The sequence below is a fragment of the Podarcis gaigeae genome, assembly GCF_964106915.1.
Source record: "Podarcis gaigeae genome assembly, chromosome: 16".
NCBI lineage: Eukaryota > Metazoa > Chordata > Lepidosauria > Squamata > Lacertidae > Podarcis > Podarcis gaigeae.
The window spans coordinates 953,607-980,432 of NC_139693.1; the positions used below are offsets into that span (position 1 = coordinate 953,607).

The following is a 26,826-nucleotide window of genomic DNA, read 5'->3' on the forward strand; positions in this document are numbered from 1 at the left end:
CGTGTGCATGCACACTTCTTCAGATACACTGAAACAGAAGTCACCAGGCCCTTCTATATAGTGAGAGGGCGGGGAGGCTTCACCCATTCCCACCACCTTTCTGAGTAATACCCCTCCCTGGTCCCTAAGTCAAGTCAAATACACCCCTTTGTTTTGTCTAGGCTTCATCCCACTATGGGACGCAGGTGGCGCTGTGGGTTAAACCACAGAGCCTAGGGCTTGCTGATCAGAAGGTCGGTGGTTCGAATCCCCATGACGGGGTGAGCTCCCGTTGCTCGGTCCCTGCTCCTGCCAACCTAGCAGTTCGAAAGCACCTCAAAGTGCAAGTAGATAAATAGGTACCACTCTGGTGGGAAGGTAAACAGCATTTCCGTGCGCTGCTCTGGTTCGCCAGAAGCAGCTTAGTCCTGCTGGCCACATAACCCAGAAGCTGTACGCCGGCTCCCTTGGCCAGCAAAGCGAGATGAGCGCTGCAACCCCAGAATCGGTCACGACTGGACCCAATGTTTAGGGGTCCCTTTAGCTTACCTTTACCTTTACCATCCCACTATGGGGCAGGTAGGCATTGTGATTGAGATGGTTATCTGTCTGGCACTCTTGGAGCAGGATATCACCAGTTATGACTTCAGTGATTATGGTGGGCTCTCACCCACTTCCCTGGATCCTAAATGCCATTGGAACTGAGAAGATACAACAGGTGATTTCTAATGAATGTCTAAAGTTTTCCCACTGAGCCTGTACGTGGATACATTTATCAGCAAATTGCTGCATTTGGTAATGCGCAGTGGAGGCTCTTCGTCTTTGCCTCGCGGTGTGCAGAGGCAAGGCTCATGAGACAATTTCCCATTAACAATGCCAAACACACACACACACACACACACACACACACAGAGAGAGAGAGAGAGAGAGAGAGAGAGAGAGAGTTTTGTCTGCCTCACGGCACAGTTCCCTGAATCAAGAAGCATTGCAAAATAACCTTTGCAGAGAAAAAAGAAAGAAAACAGGAAGTGGTGATGTTATCCACATCAAAACGCACAGATAAGTGCACTTGTCTCAAGCAAGCATTCCTTGCTGCTGGTCTCTCCAGGTCCTTTGGAAGGGTAAGTTCTGTTCTGGGACTGGGACTGGGGAGGAGGGACAGCTGATTCACCAAGGCCCAGTCTTTCTGAGCTTTGTGCACCTTCACCACTGAACCCAGAGCAGCTGGGCTGATCCCTTGTGCTCCACCTTGACCACTGAGATCATCTGATGGGACACGTCTGGGGGTTCCTCAGGCAGGGCTTTGCTTGGCACAGGGCCTTGTGGGTGGCAGGCCCTACTCTGGAACTCCCTGCTGGCAGAAGAGGTTCAGCAGGAATCCTTGCTGCCTGTGAGCCAAGCACTGTGGTACCTCGGGTTACAGACGCTTCAGGTTACAGATGCTTCAGGTTGCAGACTCAGCTAACCCAGAAATAGTACCTCGGGTTAAGAACTTTGCTTCAGGATGAGAACAGAAATCGTGCAACGGCAGCAGGAGGCCCCATTAGCTAAAGTGGTGCTTCAGGTTAAGAACAGTTTCAGGTTAAGAACGCACCTCTGGAACGAATTAAGTACTTAACCCGAGGTACCACTGTAGTTGCATGAAGTGGGAAATGTGGTGGGATGGCAGGAGGTTGGTGGGCAGAGCCAGCCCCTAGGACACACATAACTTCGCAAAGTCATCCCCCCAAATAGAATGCCTGGGTTCAACCCCCCCCCACTTGGCCATCATGAAACTCCCTGGAGGTCATGATCTTGGGGGCCAGCCACTGCCTCTCAGCCTAACCTACCTCACAGGGTTGATGTGGGGTTTAAATGAGGAGGGCAAGAACCATCTATGCCACCTTGAGCTCCTCAAGAGAACAGGTGGGATAGAAGGGCAATAAGTAAGTAAATAAGATTAAGCCTTGAGATGTGTAAGGTGGCAACTCGGGAGAAGAGAGTCCCTGGGCATCTAACCCAGTGCTGTTGTTGTCATTTTAAATGAGCTACAACTATTGTTGCACTCAGTGCAGAAATTAGGGAAAGGCTGTAATACGGAGAGGTCCAGTGCTTTCCCCCCAAGACAAAAACAGCGGAACCTCGGTTCTCGAACGTCTCCGTTGACAACGTTTTGGAACCTGAACGCCGAAAACCCGGAAGTAAATGCTTCCATTTTCAAACACACCTCGGAAGTTGAATGGCTTCTGCTGCATGTTTTTCAATTTTCTCAGATGAATTTGCTGACGTGCCTTGGTTTCCGAACGTTTCAGAAGTCGAATGGTGTTCCTGAATGGATCACATTTGAAAACTGAGGTTCTACTGTAAGTGCTGGAACTTGCCATGAAGTGGTTAGAGTAAGTCGACTTGGGGCAGCCCTGAACTGATGCTGGTCTGACTACAGCCGTGTTCTCCACTGGCAGAGGTGCTATCAAGTATGGCAAGCTGTCTCCCTCACTGCTTTGGGAGTTGCCCCTGGTTCTGGTGCAGGTCCGTTAAATGTGGCCTGGCTCCCTTCTGCTCTAGGCCAGCTTGGAAGAGAGCCCTTTTGCAAAAGCGCATGCATGCCACGGGAGAGGCTTAAAGCTGGCCGTCGCTACACGGGAGTTGGATCGAAGAAAAGGAAATAAGAATTGGCTCCACTCCACTGGAGAGACCTGTCAGGAGTAAGCATGGACCAAATGGTACCAAATAGTATGGGAAACAGCCCTACTAGAAAAATTAACCAATAAGCTGAAACTGACATGGGGACAAATAGAAGAAGACGCCTTCACCCCGGTATGGCTCCCCTTTATCACACACACAGCCCAACAAGACAACGGCAAGAACCCACCAAAGGCATACAAATCAATATGGCTAACCTGATCCAAAACACCCACCCACCCCACTCACACACGAAAACAAAGATCACCACAGCCAACCACAATTGAACAACCACACCCCAGGCCAACCCCAACCTCTCTCACCACTAAAGGAACACAAGTGAACAGCAGAGAACCTGCACAAGCGACTCTGACACCAAACCCCACATATATTAAGTAAAATAGAAGCCACGCCACCCGACCCCTCAATCCTTCCACTCACCTCTTTCCCCCTTTTCTTCCTAATGTCTCAACAAATGAAACTGATTTGTAAAAATGCTACATGGAAAAAATACGAGAGAGAGAGAGAGAGAGAGACATTACACATACTTCTGTAAATCAAGAAAATCTTTAATAAAAATACATAAGAAAAAAGAATTGGCTCCACTCCAAAGCTTGACCAAGCGAGGCTGGGAGCCAGATGGAGTCGTAGGTCTAAAAGAAGTGTAGACTCGCATGCGCTGGCCAGCTTCTGTTCTGACTTGAAATGTTCGTTTGGGGCTTCTCAGAAGTCCTGGACTTGCACCAAATGCCACCGCTTGTGCCTTTGCAGGAGAAGGAACGCAGAAGTCTTGCTTCTTGAACCACCACTTCAAATCGCTTCCGCAGTAAAGTTGTTGATGCATCTATCTGTCCACCGCAGGGCAAGATGACTGCGAGAGCTTCAAGCGAAGGCTCCCTCACCCTCTTGGGGGTCCTCATCGGCTTGTTCTTTGGTGAGTTACCAGAGGTTCACCTCAGAGGTTTCCTAGGATAGGTTTTCTTTAAAATGTATGAGCAATCACACGGGGCTGCTTAAACGGATTGGGAATATGTTTATGAAATATACTCGGAGTCGAGAGTGGATTTCATGCTCTTTATTCAGCTCATAGTGGAAGTTCTCCCAGAATGTCTGCTTTATATACATTATTTACACAATGGGCCCCACGTGATTGGCTAATTCCGGGATTCTCCTGTAGGCCAATCAGGTTGCGGATTCCCTTCCACCTGGAGCTGGATTGGGTAGCTCCTGTGGACCAGTCAGACTGCTGCATTCTGGGCCCTATTGTTCTAGGACCAATCAGACTGCTGTGTTTTGGATCCTATTCAACTCAGTACATAACAGTTTAACTCTGTCATATGCCATTTTCCCGGTCAAAATCCTCCCTAAAAACAGCCGCTGTTAGACTCTGTGTGCCAGGGGCCCTCTCTTCAAAAGCCTCAGGACCTATTAGGTTGCGGTGGCTGAATAGATCCTTCATGTTCAGAGGCACTCTACCTTGGAATATCATTCACTGCCGGGGGGGGGGGGGGGGAGGCCGAGGGAGGCAGAAGAGAGCAAGGAACACCTCTTCCTCTTCCTCTCCTCCTCCTCCTCCTTGCTTTTCCTCTTCTTTCTAGACCTTCTTGATTTTCCCCTCCTCCTCCTCCCCCTCTATTTTCTCGTTCTCGTTCTCTGGATCTTCTTCTTCCCCTCAACTCTTTCTTCTTCCTCTTCTTCATTAGGTGATGTTGCTAACCCGAATAAAGCTCCTCTTCATCAGGTTACTGGGATGGCTGGAAAACCAGTCCTTTTCCCTTTAAACATAACCTCTGGGAAAACTGTGCTGTGGATCAAATGGGACTTACACCCCCGAAATGGCACCCCCTTTGAGCTTGCTGTGCTCAGGAACGGACAACTGAGGACTTCCAACCTGAAAGACATGGACAGACTAGACGTGCTTAATGAGACCACGCTGCGGATCAAGGCCTTGCAGGAAAACGAGACTGGGGTTTTGAAATCTCGAGTGACATACACCACCTCCAAGATGGAAATATTCTCATTCAATCTCAGTGTCTCTGGTAAGTCACGACGAATCCGTCCATTTTTGTCCATCCTTCTGAGCAATTAATAAGATGGCTGCAACTTTCCCCCTGACAGTTCCTGCGCCAGAGAGTGACCCACCTGATGTTTCCCAAAGTGAAGGTAAGCAATTCATTGCTCCCCTACCACATTCTCCACATTTTCTGCCTGGGAAATTTAAGTATTCATATATAATTCATAGGGACACGGGTGGTGCTGTGGGTTAAACCACAGAGCCTAGGGCTTGCCGATCAGAAGGTTGGCGGTTTGAATCCCCACGACGGGGTGAGCTCCCGTTGCTCTGCCCCAGCTCCTGCCAACCTAGCAGTTCGAAAGCACCCCTAAGTGCAAGTAGATAAATAGGTACTGCTCCGGCGGGAAGGTAAACAGTGTTTCCGTGCACTGCTCTGGTTCACCAGAAGTGGCTTAGTCATGCTGACCGCATGACCCAGAAGCTGTACGCCGACTCCCTCGGCCAGTAAAGCGAGATGAGTGCCGCAACCCCAGGGTCATCTGCGACTGGACCTAATGGTCAGGGGTCCCTTTACCTTTACCTTAAGTTGTGTTTTGCTGGAAAGTCTGCTGTGTCTAACAGAATTTGCACCCTGTTCTCTTGAAACTGAAGCCCCTTGTGTTTTCAGTGTTCCTACACGCTTAGCTTTGGAGCACACAGAGCAGCTCTGCCTCAGTGCACCCCCTTGTCCCCCCTTGCCTCTTATTCCACGGCCTGCCGAGGGGGCTGCCACCCACTCTGGGAACTAATGAGTTAAAGCTATTTCCAAATGCATATATCCCATGCAGGGACAGTTATTAACACACACCATTAAGGAGCGCCAAATGCCTGAGTTTTTATCACTTGGATGGCTTTGTCCTGTCCAGCAATCTATAAACATTTTAATAGAACAAACCCCTTCAATTTAAAGCTATGGAGAACTTAATAGTTCTGGATTGCAAATTGAACCCATTTGCTTATTTTCATCATTTTATCCCCTCATTTTACCTTGGGATGCGCAAACTGGCATTTTGATTGCACAAGCCCCTAAGGAATGGAGGAAGACCCTGGTGTGCTTCATTGTCGCCACGACGGTTGCAGGTTTTCGCTTCATGCAAATAGTTTTCAGAAAGTCTGAAAGAGGTAGGGAAGATGCATGTGTTTGTTTATTCATAAGACTTCTTACCTTCACCTTAAGGTCCCAGGGTGGGTTGCAGCCAGGCCTAGGCCATTGTAAGGACAGATTAGAAAGGACCCAACCAAAATGATGATGATGGGGATGGAACAACTCCCTGATGAAGAACGGTTGCAGCATTAGCGAGGCGAGGAAGAGGCTGTCAAGATTTCTGCTCCTATGGATCCAGAGCAGATCCCAATGTATAGTTAGCAGAGTAAAAACTTAAAACACGTTGCAGGATTCCCCCCAAAATAGACCAGAGGCAATTCGTATTTCATTCAGCAAAGCTACTGAAGGCAAAAGAGCATAATGGTCACAAACCCATATACATTCAGAATGGTCCATAAGAAACCCAGTTGCAGCACACTTAACTTAAAACTTTGAGAGAGCCAGTGTGGTGTAGTGGTTAAGAGCGATGGACTCGTAATCTGGTGAACCGGGTTCGCGTCTCCGCTCCTCCACCTGCAGCTGCTGGGTGACCTTGGGCCAGTCACACTTCTCTGAAGTCTCTCAGCCCCATTCACCTCACAGAGTGTTTGTTGGGGGAGGAAGGGAAAGGAGATTGTTAGCTACTTTGAGACTCCTTCAGGTAGTGATAAAGCGGGATATCAAATCCAAACTACTACTCCTCTCCTCCTCCTCCTCTTCCTCCTCCTCCTCCTTCTTCTTCTTCTTTCAATAACTTATAGTAAGACTAAAATCTTAACTCCAAGCATACTATAAACAGAACACCACACCAAATGCCAACTGACAGAGGCAACACAATAGAAGTTCGTTAAAAATGTACATGGCATGGGAAATGTGGTTAGAGAAAGGGTTTTCTGCCTCTCTCATCACACTGGATTTTTTTGGCCTCCGACAAAGCTGAACATCGGAAGATTCTGGACAGATAAAAGGCAGCCCTCCTTCACACAAACTATGGAACTCCCTGCCACAGCATCCATCAGCATGGATTCCTTCCTTTAAGAGGAGATGATAGACATCCATGGAGGACAGGGCTATTGATGGCTGCTAGCCACAACGGCTACACTCTTGTCTCCACAGTTGGAGGCACAGTTGGAAGACCAGTTGCTGAAGGCCACAGGAGAGGTCAGATCCTGATTGTGGGTTTCAGCCACTGTGAGAAGAGGATGCTGGGCTAGATGGACCGCTGGCCTGATCCAGCAAGCTCTTCTTGTATTCTTATGTACTTATGACTCCCTGCCTGAAACCCTCAAGAGCTCTTCCTGGTTCAAGTAGGCAATATTGAGCTGGATGGACCAGGGCCTGAGGAAGGACAAGGCAGCTTCCTCTGCCCTACCATGAAGGCATTTGGTACACCTCTGGGGGGGGGGTTCCACAATTTGGGGGCCACCCCTCTGCTCTCTTGAGGATCTAGGGAGGCCGACTGGTCAATGCAGTGAGATGACCTGTATGTATTTCATTACACCCCACAGTGCCGAATAATAGAACTCCCCTGAGCTTCATTATGGGGAAGAAGCGGAGGAAGAAGAGAAGATCCTCCACAGACAAGAATTGTGACCAGGTGAGGTGATCTCGCAGAGTGGCATGTAATAAATGAAAATCTGCCCTTACTCCCTTATGGGGGACACAAGAGCCCTTATAGAGTCCTTTGCAGGTTCTCCATCGGCCGGAGGAAAAAACAGAGGCCAAGCAGAGAATATTGAGAAGCAAAGTAGCTAGTAAGCCTGATCTTTATTAAAGCTGTTGCAACAGGGTGCTCTCCTCACATGCAGGAGAAGGAGGAGGACCCAGAACCAAGGTGTGCCCGCCCTTATATAGGCATTTTAAATTGCCCACCCTGGAGTCAAAGACCACCCCCAGAAACATCATACCTACATCACAGAAAGGGTGGTCTACAGCAGAAATCTGAGTTTGTTGTTTACCTCCTGTCTGGCAGGTGACCTATTAATGCTCACTTGATTGGATACCCTGGGGAGACTGGCCAGTCTTTTGTAATGATAAATACTTAGTTCTTGAGCCAGGTCACAGGCCCACCCTATTCAAACACAGACAGACATACCCTTAAGACAGGATTTGTGAAGGAAAAGACAATGGGGAGGCTCCTCCATTTGACCTTGTAGAGAAAACACCTGGTCAGCCTGGGAGTCAAAGTGGCTCCATGGCTGCTCTCCTGTGCAGCTTCAGACATGTGGCCTATATATCTATGTACGTGTTTGCTTGGTACATTTATGAACCTTTATTATATACATAAGACCTTAATTTATTTATTTCCGGCGGAACACTGGGGTGCTTTTCATTCACTCCCTCCATCAGGTGTTGCATGCACTGATAGGAACAGAGCCCAAACCAGAAGGAGGTCTCCAAGTGTTTGGGAAGGGGGCAAATGAAGCCCAGAATTAGGCTTCCTAGCAGGGGAAGGGAGAACCAGGCTGGGGCCCTCCAGATATTGATGGACCCCAGTTCCCATCCTGCTTCCTGACCAATGGTCCTGCTGGCTGCAGAGGCAGAGAGGGAGTTAAGAGTCCATGATGGTCCTTTCAGGCCAAATTGCCTCCCCCAATTGCTACTTCCCACAAATTCCAGTAACTCTTGCCAACGCTGCCCAGAACTGTCTCAGCCTTAACTGGTCACATGAACTGAGCCCCAAAAAAGAAACACGAAACAAACTTCTCATCACAAATCTGTGTGTATGAATATGCACCACCTGCCTCAGAGGTCAGGAAGGAGACACACACAGAGAGGTGGTTTATTTGGTTGGCCTAATAAAGTTATTATGGGACGCGGGTGGCGCTGTGGGTTAAATCACAGAGCCTAGGACTTGACGATCAGAAGGTTGGTGGTTCGAATCCCCGTGATGGGGTGAGCTCCCGTTGCTCGGTCCCTGCTCCTGCCAACCTAGCAGTTTGAAAGCACATCAAAGTGCAAGTAGATAAATAGGTACCACTCCAGTGGGAAGGTAAACGGCGTTTCCGTGCACTGCTCTGGTTCGCCAGAAGCGGCTTAGTCCTGCTGGCCACATGACTCGGAAGCTGCACGCCGGCTCCCTCAGCCAGTAAAGCGAGATGAGTGCCGCAACCCCAGAGTCGGTCATGACTGGACCCAATAGTCAGGGGTCCCTTTACCGTTACCTAATAAAGTTTTTGCCTTTTGGATTTTTTTCCTACAGGCCAGACTTTACTATTTCTGGATGAGTGGGACATGGTTTCCAGAAACGTTTTAAAAAGAAATGTAGAACAGATAGAGTAAAGTGGAAGGAAGATGTTCATTGATCTGGTAGCAGAGCACACTGTCCAGGGTTCGATTTATGGACTTGGGTCACCTGAATCTTTTCTAAGCTGCCGCTTGGGCCTGCATTCTGGATCTGGTCAGGTCCTGCATAGCTGGTCCTTCGTTCTTCAGCTGCTCAGTTCATTCATAGCTGGTTCTGCATACTGGAGTGGCTCAGGTCCTGCACAGCTTGCTCTGTTTCTCTCTGTCCTTGCAGGTGGATCAGAATGGAGACAGTAAAAGGTAAAGGACCCCTGGACGGTTGAGTCCAGTCAACGGCGACTATGGGGTTGTGGCGCTCATCTCGCTTTCAGGCCGAGGGAGCCGGCTTTTGTCCACAGACACGTGGCCAGCAGGACTAAACTGTTTCTGGTGAGATGGAACACCGTGACGGAAACCAGAGCGCATGGAAATACCGTTTACTTTCCCGCCAGAGCGGTACCTCTTTATCTACTTTCACTGGCGTGCTTTCGAACTGCTAGGTTGGCAGGAGCTGGGACAGAGCAATGGGAGATCACCCCATCACGGGGATTTGAACCACCAACCTTCTGATTGGCAAGCCCAAGAGGCTCAGTAGTTTACACCATAGCGCCACCCGCATCCCAGAATGGAGAACGCCGTTGCTTTCTCCCTGCCAATGGACTGCTTCTCTCCACACAGTTTGGAGTTGATTCAGGTGTGAATCTCAGGAGCCACTATTGTTGACATCCAGCCGGCTGATGGCTTTTCTATTTTTCTTTTTAAAGAAAAGGCTACCTGAATCAGTATGCAAACTGAAGGACAGCTGTCCTTTGAAATGTGCTAAAGGTGATTTCTTTAAGAGCTTTCCCTGTGTATGGAATTGCCCCAAAAAGATGCTAGACTGTTTTCATATGCCACTACAGCGGCATGACTTTTATTAGCTAAAAATTGGAAACCGCAAGAAATACCAGCAATAGAAGAATGGCAGATGAAGATGTTGGATTTTTTGGAGTTGGCCGACCTGACTGAAAGATTCCGCGACCAGAAAGAAGAGGAGACACAAGAGGACTGGAAGAAATTTAAAGAATATTTAGCTAAATATTGTGATATAAGATAAATAGAAAATTCTTGGAAGTAATAAATAGGCTTAGGGGTAGAATAAGAATATGTGGTATTAAATATTAAGGATTAGAATATTAATAAAGGAGAAGAGGTTAGTTAATGAAAGGAATCAACATAATTAGAAATATGAATTTGGAGAACTGTTATATAGGGTGATATAATGAAATTCAGTTAGAGGGGATTCGAGGAAGTCAGTTATCAATGTAAGGAGAATTAGGTATTTGAAGAAATAATTTTTCTTTGTGTTTAATTTTATTGTAGTGTAGTGTGTTTTTGTTTGTTGTGTGTTTTGTTACGTTATTTTGTGATAATATGGAAAATCAATAAATTTTTTTTGAACAAATATATTTTTTTTGGAAAAAGAAAAAAGAGCTTTCCCTGTATATGTGAAAAAGTGGGCAATCGCTGGGTGTCCCTGGAACCACGTCTGAGAAACACGCCAAGGCCTGGTTTGCTCTCTGTGACTATTCAGTGATCTGGTGTTGCAGTTTCCCTTTGGAATCTGCTGGGGAGCAAGACTGCTGTGAAACTCCCATCTTGCTGAGCTCGGCCTGCGTATGTGTGGGAAGGAAGCTTCATGCCGGGGAAACTCTGCAAGTCTCCAGGGGAGGCCCTTCTCTTGGTCCCGCCACCTTCCCAGGCCCGCTTATGTTCTTAGGCGATTGGTTTGCCTCGCTCAGTATTGCCCTCACAGACTGGCAGCAGCTCTCCAGCAAATGCTCTGCTAACGGAGTGATGGCAGTTTCCGAAAGAGCAGTTAAGACTGAATGCAGGTTTCAGGTTGCATCTAAGGCTCCTTTTGTTGTTTAGTCATTTAGTCGTGTCCGCCTCTTTGTGACCCCCTGGACCAGAGCACACCAGGCCCTCCTGTCTTCCACTGCCTCCCGCAGTTTGGTCAAACTCATGCTGGTAGCTTCGAGAACACTGTCCCACCATCTCATTCTCCGTCCCCTTCTCCTTGTGCCCTCCGTCTTTCCCAGCATCAGGGTCTTTTCCAGGGAGTCTTCTCTTCTCCTGAGGTGGCCAAAGTCTTGGAGCCTCAGCTTTAGGATCCGTCCTTCCAGTGAGCACTCAGGGCTGATTTCCTTCAGAATAGATCGGTTGGATCTTCTTGCAGTCCATGGGACTCTCCAGAGTCTCCTCCAGCACCAGAATTCAAAAGCATCCATTCTTCGGCGATCAGCCTTCTTGATGGTCCAGCTCTCACTTCCACACATCACTACTGGGAAAACCATAGCTTCAACTATACGGACCTTTGTTGGCAAGGTGATGTCTCTGCTAGAAAGAAGATATAAACAAACTGCTCAACTCCCCCCTCTTGAGACACACACACACACACACACACACACACACACCCCAATGGCTCATAAGGACTCTTCCCTGCTGTGGTCAATGAGTTATGCAGACTGCCAGAAGTTCAGCAAGGAAACTGACTCACTTTTACTGACTAATCATCTGATCCCAGGTGACCAATCTGAGCCCTGGCTTCACTTTGCCTGCTTTCTTGTTGACTTAGTGTCGTGATTTGTTTAAACACAGCCCTGAGCTCAAAGTTTTGCGCTTTGCTTTGCAGCACATGCACAGCCATGTCTGCGAAATGTGCTGGCAAAATCTCCATCACCTGTCTTCTCTTGGGCACTTTCATCTGCTCCTTCCTTGGTAAGTTCTGCGAATCTTGCTCGCTTGTTGAAGGGGGGCGAGGTTGTTGAAGAGAGTCCGGGAGTGAGGTTTGTCATGAAAGAGGAAGCGGGGATGGCTAAATGACAGCTGAATGAGGCGGCTCAGAGAAAGCGCTTGCTCAGTTAACAGGAAGGATATTCTGCCCATAAATTTTAACCATGTGCAGACAAATCAGAAAGAACTATGCAAAGATTTCTGTCCTGCACCTCCAGTGCTTTGATTACAGATAGGTAGCCATGTTGGTCTGCCATAGTCAAAACAAAAAATAAAATAAAAAATTCCTTCCAGTAGCACCTTAAAGACCAACTAAGTTAGTTCTAGGTATGAGCTTTCGTGTGCATGCACACTTCTTCAGATACACTGAAACAGAAGTCACCAGACCCTTCTATATAGTGAGAAGGTGGGGAGGGGTATTACTCAGAAGGGTGGTGGGAATGGGTGATTGGCAGATAGCTGTGATGAGCCTGTTGACGACTCTTAACGACTGCAATAGGTCTTACAGGAAAAAGCAAGGGGTGAGAAGGTGAAAAATGGCTTTGTCATGTATAATGAGATAAGAATCCAATGTCTTTGTTCAGACCAGGTCTCTCCATGGTTTTAAGTTTGGTGATAAGTTGCAATTCAGCAGCTTCTCTTTCCAGTCTATTTCTGAAATTCCTTTGTAGTAAAACAGCTACTTTGAGATCTTGTATAGAATGTCCTGGGTGCTTTGATGTAACTCAGGGCAGCTCCAGAGTAATTAAACCATTAACATTCCACAAAAGGGAACAACATGGAAAGTGGAGAAAGCTTTTCTTCCACTGCTCTGGAGGGTAGATTCAACCAACAGATTCAAGAAAGGAGATTTGAATTAAACATTAGGGAGAACTTTCTGATGGTAAGAGCCTCAGAAGGTGGTGGACCTAGATGGTTTTGAAACAGAGGTTCGATGGCCGTCCATTAGCCTGGAGGTCCCCATCACTTAGTTGTAGCTCTCGCAACCTGGCCCGCTCTTTGGCGATGCTGATGGGGACACTTAAGGGGCCAGCTTAGGTCATTCTCGTACAAAGAAACCTGTCCAACTAATTTAGCAAGTGTAACCCCTATTGCATTCTTTGGTGTGTTTTTTTCTGAAATACTTTTTATTTGATTTTTAAAAATAAACAACATGTAACAAAATCATTTCTAAATCCATATACAGTGGTATCTCTGGTTGCGAACGGGATCCGTTGCGGAGGCCTGTTCACATCATGAAAAGAACACAACCTGCAGCGACGCGTCTGCGCACACTTGGTTAGCGATTCGTCACTTCTGCACATGCATATGACGTCATTTTGTGCTTCTGGGCATGCGCGAGTGGCGAAAGCCGGAAGTAACCCTTTCTGGTACTTCCGGGTCGCCTTGGGACGTAACCTGAAAGAACGTAACATGAAGTGGATGTAACATGAGGTATGACTGTACAGTGGTACCTCGGTTTAAGAACAGTCCGGTTTAAGAACGATTTGGTTTAAGAACTCTGCAAAACCGGAAGTAGTGTCCCGGTTTGAGAACTTTACCTTGGTCCAAGAACGGAATCCGAACAGTGGAAGGGCACCGGCAGCAGGAGGCCTCATTAGGGAAAGTGCACCTTGGTTTAAGAACGGTTTCGGTTTAAGAACGGACTTCTGGAATGGATTAAGTTCGTAAACTGAGATACCACTGTACAGAGATTACTCTGAATCTCACAACTTCCCCCCACCCCCTCCATGGGCCCTAATGCTAATATCTATAGCTGCATATCAATTCATTATCCAAATATTTTGTCCCTCTAAATTATCCATAATTTTTGTTACTTTACAAGTGTGGTTAAAATCCTGCTAATGTTTTCGTCTGTTTACAATGGTCTTGTAAATATGTTATAATTTCCCCCCATTCTTTTTTAAAGTTCTTGTCCTTTTGGTTTCTGAGCTTCCCAGTCAATTTTGCCATTTCAGCATAGTCCATCAACTTGGTTTGCCATTCTTCCCTGTTGACATTGTTTCTTCCTTCCCTCTCTGGACTAGTAAAGTCCGTGCAGCTGTTGTTACATACATAAAAAGCCTTTTCTGGTCCTTTGTGATCTCGGTACATGTAATTCCTAGAAAAGCTTCTGGGTTTTTTATTAAAGCAAAAGTTACTTTAAACAGTTTTTTCATTTCATTATATATCATCTCCCAGAAATTTTCTGTTATCTTGCATTTCCACCACATATGATAAAATGTACCTTCCTTTTCTTTATACTTCCAGCAGATATTGGTTCTTGTTCTATACATTTTTTGCTAACTTAGTAGGAGTCGACTACCACCGATACATCATTTTCATATCATTTTCTTTCAGCGTACAAAATGCCTTAAATTTCAAATCTATTTTCCATAGCCTCTCCCAATCTGCCATCTGTATATTGTGTCCCAACCTCTATTGCATTCTAACCCTCACTGTGTACAGGACCCAAGAATTGGAACGGACTCAAGGAGTCATTCACACCATCTGGCAAACACGCAACAATATTATGATATCCTGCTCTACCTGATATAAAAGAAGCATCAATATTTGGCGCTCCCCCCTTCACTTTCTCCCTTTCTCCTTTTACTTATTTTCCCCTCCCTGAAAAACACTTAGGCCTTGTAAGCAGTCGGGAACCGAAGACTCCTACGATTCAGCTGAACAGGATCTTGGGAGAATCCGCCTTGTTTCCTGTACATATAACCTCGAACAATACCGTGTCCATCGTTAAATGGATATTCCACCCTCGACAAGGCGAGGCAAACGACCTTGGGCGATTCAGCGATGGGAAATGGAAGCGGTGGAATACGAGCGACAGTTTGGGGCAGCGTCTGGAAATGGTTGATGGCACCACGCTGAAGATAAGCAACTTGGTGGTGAAGGACAGTGGGGACTACACGGCCCATGTGACGTTTTCCACAGGAGTGATAGAATCACACACATTCAACCTCACTGTCTATGGTATGTACTTGTTTCACCATCGCACACTGTAAGGATGAGGGAGAAATTCAGTCCTGTTCACTTTCACCTGCCTAGGGGAAAGTCCACCTCCTTCCTTACAGACTCTTTCAGGTGTTGAGATCGGCAGTCGGGACCCTCTTGGTAGTCCTGCCATCCTCAAAAGTTTGGGGAGGGTGGCCTAGGGACGGGGATGGAGAGAGGGCCTTCTTGGTGGTGGCCCCTAGGCTGCAGAATGTGTCGCTGTACATGCATAAGAACATAGGAAGGACCTGCTGAACCAGGCCAAAGGGGACCTCTCTAGTCCAGCCTCTGTCTTCACTGTGGCCGACCAGATGCCCATCATGGGAAGCCCACAAGCAGAACCCGGGAACAACTCTTCCTTCCTGTGGTTTCCAGCAACTGACACTCTTCTTTCATCAAGCCCATCTGATGGATGTGGAAGTGGTGATGAGGAAGGAGCCAGCACCCAAAAAAAACCCTAGTCAGTGAAACCCCAGAGGCACCAAAGTAAAACACAATTCCAAGTGTTGCTGCTGACCTTTGAAGCCCTAAACGGCCTTGGTCCAGTATACCTGAAGGGGCCTCTCCACCCCCATTGTTCAGCCCAGACATTGAGGTCCATCTCCGAGGGTCTTCTGGCAGTTCCCTCCCTGCGAGAAATGAGGTTACAGGGATCCAGGCAGATCTTGGTGGTGGCGCCCGGCCTGTGGAACGCCCTCCCATCAGATGTCAAGGGGATAAAGAACTACACAACTTTTAGAAGACATCTGAAGGCTGGCTTGTATTGGGAAGATTTTAACGTTTGGTGTTTTACTGTGTTTTTATATTCTGTTGGAAGCCTCCCAGAGTGGCTGGGGTAACGCAGTCAGGTGGGCGGCATACAAAGAATAAAATATTTTTAAAAATTCATTTCTAACAGAGCCAGTGCGGGAGCCGCAGGTCACCCATAAGCTGATCTCCAACACGCCTGATGGCTGCAATGTAACCCTGCGTTGCCAGGTATCAGGAAAGGGAGACTTCCGTGTCTCCTGGAAAAGAGGGAGTCCCCTCAGAGCCCTAGGCGAGAGCCCGGACTGGCACCAACTCTCTGACAACGGGGAAGATCTCCATCTGTTCTGGCATCGCAATGCCTCGGATGCCAACATCACCTGCCTGGTGAGCAATCCGGCGGATCAGAAGAACATTTCCATCAACCTCCTCAGCCTCTGCCCAGCTGAAGGTAAGGAACCCCTGGCCCATTTCCCCATTTCCCCATTAGCCTTTCTTTATTTAATGGGTTTGTATCCTGCCTTTCTCTAAGTTTGTTTTATTTGTCAGAATATTTGTATACTGCTGGGCTGTAAAAAACATATCAAAGCGGTTTACAGCAACAAGACCATAAAAGCATATAAGAAAAGTTAAAAAGAGACATCAAGTAACTGTTGTGGGAGGATCAAAATGATTGTAAAATCAGTGGAATGTATAAATCTGAAAAGTATAAATAACATTTTTTTGACAAAAAAGACCCGAGCAATTAAAACTGCAGTTTTCCCTGATATCAGCCCAGCAGGCAAGCAGTGCCTGTGTCTTAGTTTCCAAAGGCCTGTCTGAACGGGAAGGTCTTAGTCTGCTGGCAGACTAAGGAGACCAGAGAGGGAGCCAGTCAAACCTCTTCTCAGGTCACCACCAGCTCTGATGCTGATGGGACTGAGAGGAGGTGCTCATCTGAGGGCCTTTGCACCCGGCCAGCTCCGTAAAGGGAGATACAATATTTTGGGTAACTTGGATCTAAGCCACGTAGGTCTTTAGAAGTCAAAACCAGCATTCTTCTTCTCTTTCTCACAGGGAGGGGTGAAGCAAGCACCATGGGGCCACTTGTTGGCGGGTGTCTTGTTACAATCAACCTGAAAAGACAATAATTACAATAATTGCTTTTTTCAGACAAGTGGGCATTCTGGTTGATCCTCTGGCCCTTTCAGCATCCCCAAATCTCAGTTCCAGTCATCTTGTTTGTGTTCTTGGGGTCATGTATTGGTGGGTGTCTTGTTACAATCACCCTGAAAAGACAATAATTGCTTTTTTCAGGCAACCGGGCATTCTGGTTGATTCTCTGGCCTTTTCAGAATCCCCGCATCTCAGTTGCAGTCATATCAATCATCTTGCTTGTGTTCTTGGGGTTCGTCCTGTATAGGAAAATCAACAAAACGTCAGACCACAAAGGTAGGAAGCATCTTTTGTTACTCTCTAGTACAGTGGTACCTCAGGTTAAGTACTTAATTCGTTCCGGAGGTCCGTACTTAACCTGAAACTGTTCTTAACCTGAAGCACCACTTTAGCTAATGGGGCCTCCCGCTGCCGCCGCAACACCAATTTCTGTTCTCATCCTGAATCAATTTCTGTTCTCATCCTGAATCAAAGTTCTTAACCCGAGGTAATATTTCTGGGTTAGTGGAGTCTGTAACCTGAAGCGTCTGTAACCTGAAGCGTTTGTAACCCGAGGTTACCTGTACAGTGGTACTTTGGTTCTTGAACTCAATCCATTCTGTAAGTCTATTAGACTTCCAAAACATTCGCAAACCAAGAAGCAGCTTCTGACTGGCTGATTGGCCCCGGAAACAGCGGGAGTTTGGCTTCCGAAGAACTTCTGCAAACCAGAACGCTTACTTCCGGGTTTGCGGCGTTCGGGAGCCAGTTTGTTTGGGAGCCAAGCAGTCCAGGAAACAAGATACCACTGTAATGTAAGAAGAGCCTGGCTGCTGGATCAGGCCAAAGGGGCATCTTGTTCTTACAGGGGCCCATGAGATTCTTGTGGGAAACCAGCAAGCAGGAATTGAGCACAAGAGCAGCTCTCTTCTCCTGCGGTTTCCTGCAGCTGACATTTGTGGGATGTGAAACACAAGAGCAGTCAAGTACCACATTCCTAGAGTGAACATGTTTACACATGGGGAGGAATGTTTGTCCAGCCAGCAGGTAAACTTCCTGTTTCCTTCTGGGCTGGGACAGACTTCCTCTGCATGTGACTAGAAGTGGGCGTGGCCTCACCTGTGCAGGTAATGACAAAAGCACAGGGCAGGGCAGCCACCTCTCTCTTTTGACTACATACGTCGAAGAAGCAACATCTGTCTCCTTATGAGATTTCTAGGTATATGTTGCTTTTCTAAGATAAGTCTGCCTTCTGGGATCCGATTGTGAACAGAATGATGTGTGAGTAAACCTTTTTTATACTTTTATAGAAGACTTTGTCACGTCTTCTCTTTTATGAGGGAATAAGGGGGAAATACCAGAACAGTTATTCTAAAGGCTTTAGTCAGCCTAAGCAAATGCATCCGCTGTTAAATTGTGAACTTGTTAACACAAGTTGGAAAGGCTATTATCAGACAATATATCCTCTCCTGCATCCCTGAACATTCCCACAACATTCAGAAGCATCGCTGGCCCCAACGGCAGAAATGTGCTATTCCATAAGATTAATAAGCACTGTTCTCTCAGAATAGCCAGGGAAAGAAGAATGCATAATTTGCCAACCCAACTCCAGTTGACATGTACAGTGGTACCTCGGGTTACATACGCTTCAGGTTATAGACTCCGCTAACTGAGAAATAGTGCTTCAGGTTAAGAACTTTGCTTTAGGATAAGAACAGAAATTGGGCTCCGGTGGCCTGGCGGCAGCAGGAGACCCCATTAGCTAAAGTGGTGCTTCACTGTATTATGTTCTTAATGCGTAAACAATGAGCCCAAAGTGGAAGTAAGATGTGTGTCAAACCAGTAGTGTACAGGATTTGATTTATTCCTGGTTTGCTCCAGCAGCCTCAAATCTTCAGGATCTGTTTCCTTAGCGTGTGGTTGGCCCTGAGTTATGAAGCCTCTTACATTTCTGTTTCTGCCTCTCTCTGCAGATTGACTAAAATAGAGAACGCCTCTCTCTCTCTGACAATGACTGAGCTGCATCAACCCTCACTCCCCCCCCCAAAGAGGAGACGTTCCGGGGGGGGGGCATTCCTTTGGAAGATAGCTCATTGCTGGACTGGGTGCATTATAGCATTTTTGTACTGTGGTAAACAAAATGTGCCCTTTTCCCCTTATGGGGTATCCAAGAGCCATATAGAGTCCTTTGTGGGTTCTCCATCGGTAGGAGAAAATGACAGAGGCCAACCAGAGAATACTGAGAAGCAAAGCAGCTCGTAAGCCTGATCTTTATTGATCTGTTGCAAGAGGGTGCTCCCCTCACACGCAGGAGAGGAGGAGGAACCCAGAACAAAGGTGTGTCAGCCTGATGATGGGAGTAAATCAGCCTCCCAAATTCTCCCCGGTGGAAGGAAAGATACAGCCTCATTCGCGGTTGCCCATAAATCACCCCCGAGTTTGAAAGTAGGAGGGGGTGAGGGCACTGGACGGAAAGCCCTCGAATGAGTATGGATCTCCCTGACACTGTCTCTGAGAGCGACTCTAGTTGCATTTCTTAAGATGAAAAATTGGAAATAAGAATTATTGCACATGCTTCGAGTGAAGAAAAGGGTATGTTAGCTGCTAATTAAGCCTGCCACTAAGAGGTTAAGAGTGATGGAATGGACTGGACAGAAGATAACATTAAAGAATAACATCTATGCCAGTATGTTGAAACAGAACGGAAAGGGGGGGGGGACTTTTCCTTTTTTTTACTACGATATTACCTAACACCCCTCCCCTTATAGCAAGTGAGATTGGAAAATAAACTGTGTGGAAATAAAAATATCAACTAAAGCCTTTGTTTTGTGAAAGATTTGGAAAGAAAATAAAAGGCTCTGCTCTCTTGTGACACAATTTTTAATTGGGATCCGCCATTATGAGACAGACTATGTTGCGAGATTAATAGTCAGAGGGGGAGGCGAGCCGTTGTTCTGTTATCATGTTTGTATTCTAAGTTCGATGGCAAATCTTCTCTGGAAAGACTGATTTATGGTGCAACTTGTCTGGGAAAATTAATGAGCAGATGCTTAGATTTTATTTCATCGGAACTGAGAAAGATGGCGCCTGCCGCCCAAGCAGGAATTCTGGATCAGCGTGTGAAGACTTATTGCAAACAAAAGGCTTACCAGCTTTAAAAAAAGGGAGAGTCTTCCAAAGTTCACACAGAAGCATAATATTGCTTACTTTAACTCGCCTGTGGAAACACTCAGAGGCTATTAAGAAGAAAAAGGATATCAACAAGAAGATTGAAAGATGGGATTGGTGAACACTAAAAGCAGCAGAAATATGAGATGATTGGACCCTTACTGAACTCGAAGCATGGGAACCCCCAACAAAAAATTATAATTTGACAAAATATTTGGACTTTATGATATATATTGGTATAATTTGGAATAATTAATGTGATATGATTGTTAAATGGAAAACTTAATAAAAATTATTTTTTTTTAAAAAAAGAACAAAGGTGTGTCAGCCCTTATATAGACATTTTAAATTGCCCGCCTTGGAGTCCAAAACCACCACCAGAAACATCATACCTACATCACAGAAGGGGTGTAGCTCAAGACCACCCCTCGAGATACATCATACGTACATCACAGAAAAGGCAGCCTACAACAGAAATCTGAGTGTGTTGTTTATCTCGTCTGACAGGTTATCTGTTAATGCTTACTTTATTGGATTGCCTGGGGAGCCTGGCCAGTCTTTTGTAATGATAAATACTTAGTTCCTGGCCCAGGTCACAGGCTCACACCCTATTCATATCTTAAATGTGCCCTTAAGACAGGATTTGTGAGGCAAGAGACAATGGGGAGGTTTCCCACTTTGACCTTGCAGAGAAAACATCTGGTCAGTTTGGGAATCAAAAATGGTTTCAGGTTGGTCTTCCTGTGCTGATCTATGTACGTTCTTGGTTGGTACATTTATGAACATTATTATATATCTAAGACTTTAAAAGGGACGCGGGTAGCATTGTGGGTTAAACTACACAGCCTAGGACTTGCTGATCAGAAGGTTGGCAGTTCGAATCCCCGTGACGGGGTGAGCTCCCATTGCTCGGTCCCTGCTCCTGCCAACCTAGCAGTTCGAAAGCACATCAAAGTGCAAGTAGATAAATAGGTACCACTCTGGCGGGAAGGTAAACGGCGTTTCCGTGTGCTGCTCTGGTTCGCCAGAAGCGGCTTAGTCATGCTGGCCACATGACCCAGATTTATGCCATTCCAACATTGTTCTACTCAGAAGGAAAATGGCTAGCAGGCGTTATGTACTAAGCTTGGATCCTAGTACAATAGGCAAGTTGGATCCTAGAATGCAACAACTGATTGGCCTGCAGGAAAAGACCAATCAGCTCTAGGAGGGAAGCAGAATCAGCCAATCAGACGGGACTCATTGTGTAAATAATGTATATAAAAGCCTGAGGTTTGGGGGAAAATTCAATCACTGTTTTACAAGCTGCAATAAAGAGTATGAAATCACTACAGGACTCTGAGTATATTTCACAGGGGAGGAGCTTGGGACATGGGTAGGGGCAGCCATAATCGGCTCCACTGCCCGGGTGATAATCGCTGGCATCCTGGCACCTGAGTGCCAGACAGGTAGTCATTCCAAGAACAATCCCAAAACCAACCTTAGTGGATTGGGATCTCAGTCAAGACAAAAGGGTGTGCTTAACTTGGCTGGGAAAACAGGAAAATATAAATGCTTACCTTTGTTTCACCTAAAGATTGGAACGGGGAGATCAGGTTTCTGCCAGAAGACCCCTCCCAATTTATGACATAGTTATGACAGATGTATGACCCTTTAGTAAGGGTGTTATGGGTAATTTGGGAAACCTATAAAAAGGGGAGCCATCCTTTGTTCAGGGCTTCTTTCTGCTTCTTCCATGTTGTAGTTTGAAGTTTTGTTGCAGTGATAAAGATCAGGCCTATTGGCTGCTGTTTTGCTTCTATAATCTTGGCTGGAGTCTTTGTTTGATAATCCAAGTGAGCTGGGGAATTTTCCCTGCAGCATTCAACAAGACACTTCCTGTCTAATAATGATGAATGACTTGTGTCAACAAGAGAGCCTCCACATGGGGGCTCTCTTCACAAAACAACCATGCAGAACATTATCCCAATCATAGCTGTCAACCGTCCCTTATTTGCCGGGAAAACTCCCTTATCCCAGCGCTGTTTCCTGTTGCTGTCCCTTATTGATGATGTCCCTTAAATTTCCCAAGTTTCAAAGGAAGCAGCTCCTCTCCCTCCCTCCCTGCCGGCCAACTGTGTTGCTTGGCTGCCCTGTCCACCCCCCTCCGGCCTCATCTCACCAGCCTCGGCCCCCGGGAGCCCCTCCCCACTGGGACTGCCGGGAGCCTCAGGTCCTTCTGCCCCCATCCTCCTTGCGGCCGCCGAACTGAACGTCTCTGCCTGGGGCCTCCCCTCTGCCCGTCACCACCGCTCCCGCTGGGCTGTACTGCCGAAGGACCTGGATAAGATGAGCAGCCTGGCGAGGCCTATGAATTGCTGAGGAGCTTTGAGAGGAGAGCGAGGGCAACCATAGAGAAAGCAGTTCAGAGAGAGGACGAGGAGGCGGAGGCGCAGGCAGGTGTTCCAAGGGCTAACCATATTGGGGGAAAGCGGAGAAAGGACCGCATAGATTTGTAGTGGTAGACTAGCATAGATGGTCTGATCTGCAGGTTTACTTTGGGCGCTATTCCCCCCCCCTTCCTCCCGCCCTGCCTGATGGAACTGAGAGCTGCAGATGGAGCACGAGAGAAAAGATACAGAACTGCAGCAGCATCTTCGTAGCCTGGACTTCGTTTTGCGCCAAAAGTGGTTGCTGCTTGTAGTTATTCAATTGCAGTGTTTCATCAGCTGGTGTCTTGAGCAGCAACCTCTGGAAATGAAGGGCTAAAAACTGAAACCAAAATTATCTGGTCCCTTTTAACTTTGCATTTCAGCTGGTTGACTAAAATCCCTTATTTTGGCTGCTGATCCCTTATTTTCGAGGCTGCTGGTCCCTTATTTTCAAATCTGTAAGTTGACAGCTATGATCTCAATGGGTGAGAGGGAAGAACAGCATGATGAAATGGGCAGTGCAGCTATGGTGAGAATGCAACAGCTTCTCTGAAAACAATTCCATCAAGTCATGATGGCTACGTAATGGCTCCAGTTTCAGAGGCACCATGCCCCCGAACAGTAACGCTGACTGATGGGGAGCAGAAATGGGGAGAGTTATCAGGCCCCCTTTGGCCTCATCCACTTGGAGGGCTCTTTAGATGCTCTTAATACAAGCAAGCAATGCAAGAGTGGAAGTCAGTCGATCGGAAGCCAACCTAACAGCCAAAAAGGGAGATCTCAGAACTGTATAGGAATTTGTTACAAGGTGTACGTATGCTTGAACCTACATGAGTGTCCGGCATGTATATGAACTCATCATAACATGTCAGAGGGGAATGGAACCTTTTGTGTGGAGTCAGGGTGTGTGTTCATTTAAAATGTGTGCATGCTTTTAATCCATACACCCAATAAAGAGCTTTTCTACAAAAAGAGTTGTTTACTACACGGAAATGAAAGAGGTGGAGTGTACGAGTGCTGCTTCAGACAGCGAGGTAGCAGGCATTATCATTAACATCCACACAGCTTAATTCCAAAGTTTGTTGTTGTTTAGTCGTTTAGTCGTGTCTGACTCTTCGTGACCCCCTGGACCAGAGCACGCCACGCACTCCTGTCTTCCACTGCCTCCCGCGGTTTGGTCAAACTCATGTTCGTAGCTTCGAGAACACTGTCCCACCATCTCGTCCTCTGTTGTCCCCTTCTCCTTGTGTCCTCCATCTTTCCTGACATCAGGGTCTTTTCCAGGGAGTCTTCTCTTCTCATGAGATGGCCAAAGTCTTGGAGCCTCAGCTTCAGGATCTGTCCTTCCAGTGAGCACTCAGGGCTGATTTCCTTCAGAATGGAGAGGTTTGATCTTCTTGCAGTCCATGGGACTCTCAAAAGTCTCCTCCAGCACCAGAATTCAAAAGCATCAATTCTTTGGCGATTAGCCTTCTTTATGGTCCAGCTCTCACTTCCATGCATCGCTACTGGGAAAACCATAGCTTGAACTAGACGGACCTCTGTTGGCAAGGTGATGTCTCTGCTTTTTAAGATGCTGTCTAGGTTTGTCATTACTTTTCTCCCAAGAAGCAGGCGTCTTTTAATTTCATGACTGCTGTCACCATCTGCAGTGATCATGGAGCCCAAGATAGTAAAATCTCTCACTGCCTCCATTTCTTCCCCTTCTATTTGCCAGGAGGTGATGGGCCCAGTGGCCATGTTCTTTGTTTTTTTGATGTTGAGCTTCAGACCATATTTTGCGCTCTCCTCTTTCACCCTCATTAAAAGGTTCTTTAATTCCTCCTCACTGTCTGCCATCAAGGTTGTGTCATCTGCATATCTGAGGTTGTTGATATTTCTTCCGGACATCTTAATTCCGGCTAGGGATTCATCCAGCCCAGCCTTTCGCATGATGAATTCTGCATATAAGTTAAATAAGCAGGGAGACAATATACAGCCTTGTCGTACACTTTTCCCAATTTTGAACCAATCAGTTGTTCCATATCCAGTTCTAACTGTAGCTTCTTGTCCCACATAGAGATTTCTCAGGAGAAATCTAATGGGAATAAAACAGAATTCTTTAGCTCACTGGAAGAAAAATTATTTGAATACATGGACCAAAAAATTATAATAATGGGAGATTTGAATGATGTGACCTCAATTGAGATGGACAGACTAAGAAACTCTAAGAATAGAGAAGGGAAGCTACCTAAGACATTTTTCACACTGATTGAAAACTGTAACCTTATCGATATCTGGAGATTAAAACACCCTCTAGAGAAACAGCTCACATATCACTCAGAACCGAACCAATCATTTTCAAGAATAGACCAAATATGGATATCGAACGAATTGACACCAAGAATAAAAAAAATTGAAATCCAGGCCAAAGTACTATCAGATCACAACCCAATTGAAATGGAAATGAAGGGGACAGAAGAACGAACGTTCAGATGGAGATTAAATGATAATCTATGGGATGATCAAAAATTTGTCGATAGAATCCGGAAAAAACTAGGGGAATACTTCCTAGACAATTCAGATAAAGGGGTGAAATCAAGTGTGGTATGGGACGCGAGTAAAGCGGTAACGAGGGGTCTTTTTATCCAGCAAAATGTTCTGAAAAAAAAGAATAAGGAAAAGAGGTCAAAAGAAATTCTGAGACAGATTATGGATAATGAGCAGAAATTGATCACAGAACCGAATAATGTAAATATAATGCTGGAAATAAAGTCCCTTCAAACGCAATTTGCAATGATGATAAATAAGGAGGTCGAGTGGAACATAAAAAGGTTAAGACAAAAAAACTTTGAATTTGCCAATAAGTCAGTTAAATGGCTCGCGTGGCAAGTTAAAAAGAGGAAAGAACAAAATACAATCAATAAAATACTAATAAATGATGAAGAAACAACTGACCCGAAAGAAATTAGAAAAGGTTTTTTAGACTTCTATGAGCAACTATACCGACATAAGGAAAGGAATAATAAGAAAAAAATAGACAGATATTTAAAAGAAAAGATGGTGAAGAAGATGTCATCTGAGCAGAAAGAACAACTAAACGCCCCAATCTGTAGAATAGAGGTGGAAGAAATGATTAGAGAACTGAAAAGAGGGAAGGCCCCGGGTCCAGATGGGTTTACACCGAGCTACTATAAAGAAATGAAAGACACATTGATGATTCCGCTTATGGAAGTAATGAACAACATCTTAAAAGAAAGAGATATGCCCAGATCATGGAAAGAGGCCTTTATTACCATCATCCCAAAACAAGATTCGGACCTAACCCAAGTTAAGAATTATAGACCCATCTCCTTATTGAATACGGACTATAAGATTTTTGCTGGCATTTTAGCCAAAAGACTAAAAAAGATATTAATAAGGACGATACATGAAGACCAGACGGGCTTTCTCCCGGGTAGGCTAATAAGAAACAACACAAGATGTATAATTAATCTTATTGAATATTTATCAGATAGACACGACAAACCAGCTAGCCTAATTTTCATAGACGCGGAGAAAGCCTTCGATAATGTAACTTGGGACTTCATGTTAAAAAATCTGGAAGTAATGGATGTGGGACAAGAGTTTTTAAACGGCATCAAGGCGATTTACACAGAGCAGAAGGCGAGGCTGATAGTCAACAATGTCATCACTGAGGAGATAAATATATGTAAGGGAACAAGGCAGGGCTGCCCGCTCTCGCTGCTGCTCTTCATAGTGGTGTTGGAGGTACTACTGAACGCAATACGACAAAATAAGAAAATCAAAGGGGTAACATTAGGTTCAAATGAGTATAAAGTCAAAGCCTACGCGGATGATGTTGTTCTTACGGTGGAAGAACCTATAGAAAGTATAAGGGCGATCCTGAATGAGATGGAAGAATTTGGGAAGCTCGCAGGTTTTAAATTGAATAAGAGTAAGACAAAAATGATTGTCAAAAACATGGATCAGGATACGGTGGCAATAGTGCAACAACAAACTGAAATTGAGGTTGTTAAAAAGATAAAGTATTTGGGAATCTGGATTACCAACAAAAATATTGACTTATATCAAAACAATTACATCCCGGTTTGGAATAAAATTAAAAAAGATCTGGAGGTCTGGGCCAGAATGAAATTATCATTCTGGGGAAGAATATCCATGGTGAAAATGATGCTGCTACCCAAACTGTTATTTCTGTTCCAAACATTACCCATACTAAAAGGATCCAAAAACTTTAGAGAATGGCAAAGAGCGATCTCTAGATACGTTTGGGAAGGGAAGAAGCCCAGAATTAAATTTAAGTTGCTAACCGACACAACAGAAAGAGGGGGCTTTGCCCTTCCTGACATGAGATTGTACTACGAAGCATCCTGTTTGTGCTGGTTAAAAGAATGGGTTAAGTTGGAGAACAGAGGGTTATTAGATCTGGAAGGGTACAATAACAAATTTGGGTGGCATGCGTATTTATGGACGGACAAAAAGAGGGTGCATAAGGGTTTCAGCTGTCATATTTTTAAGGGCCCACTAATAGAGGTCTG

General features: G+C 45.9%; 2 protein-coding genes across 2 annotated transcripts in view; both read left to right on the plus strand.

Annotated features, from left to right (window-relative positions):
* LOC310833221 (T-lymphocyte surface antigen Ly-9-like) overlaps positions 1 to 26,826 on the plus strand; it is a 48,177-nt gene that overhangs the window by 10,263 nt on the left and 11,088 nt on the right. Inside the window, exons 3-4 of the mRNA XM_083715750.1 lie at positions 14,460 to 14,804; positions 15,724 to 16,023. Coding sequence (XP_083571876.1) covers positions 14,460 to 14,804; positions 15,724 to 16,023 — 645 coding nt within the window. The remainder of the gene's footprint in view (positions 1 to 14,459; positions 14,805 to 15,723; positions 16,024 to 26,826) is intronic.
* On the plus strand, positions 1,009 to 10,463 carry LOC310833393 (uncharacterized protein). The gene is made up of 7 exons (XM_083716116.1): positions 1,009 to 1,100; positions 3,502 to 3,574; positions 4,344 to 4,679; positions 4,759 to 4,804; positions 5,724 to 5,815; positions 7,286 to 7,374; positions 9,298 to 10,463. The coding sequence occupies exons 1-7, from the start codon at positions 1,014 to 1,016 to the stop codon at positions 9,325 to 9,327; spliced, it is 753 nt and encodes a 250-aa protein (XP_083572242.1). The 5' UTR covers positions 1,009 to 1,013; the 3' UTR covers positions 9,328 to 10,463.

Coding starts and splice junctions, on each gene's coding strand:
- LOC310833393 (XM_083716116.1), top strand. CDS start 1,014: ATGTTATCCACATCAAAACGCACAGATAAGTGCACTTGTCTCAAGCAA. Junction 4,805..5,723: donor GATGTTTCCCAAAGTGAAGG/TAAGCAATTCAT, acceptor ACAAGCCCCTAA/GGAATGGAGGAAGACCCTGG. Junction 7,375..9,297: donor CAGACAAGAATTGTGACCAG/GTGAGGTGATCT, acceptor CTGTCCTTGCAG/GTGGATCAGAATGGAGACAG.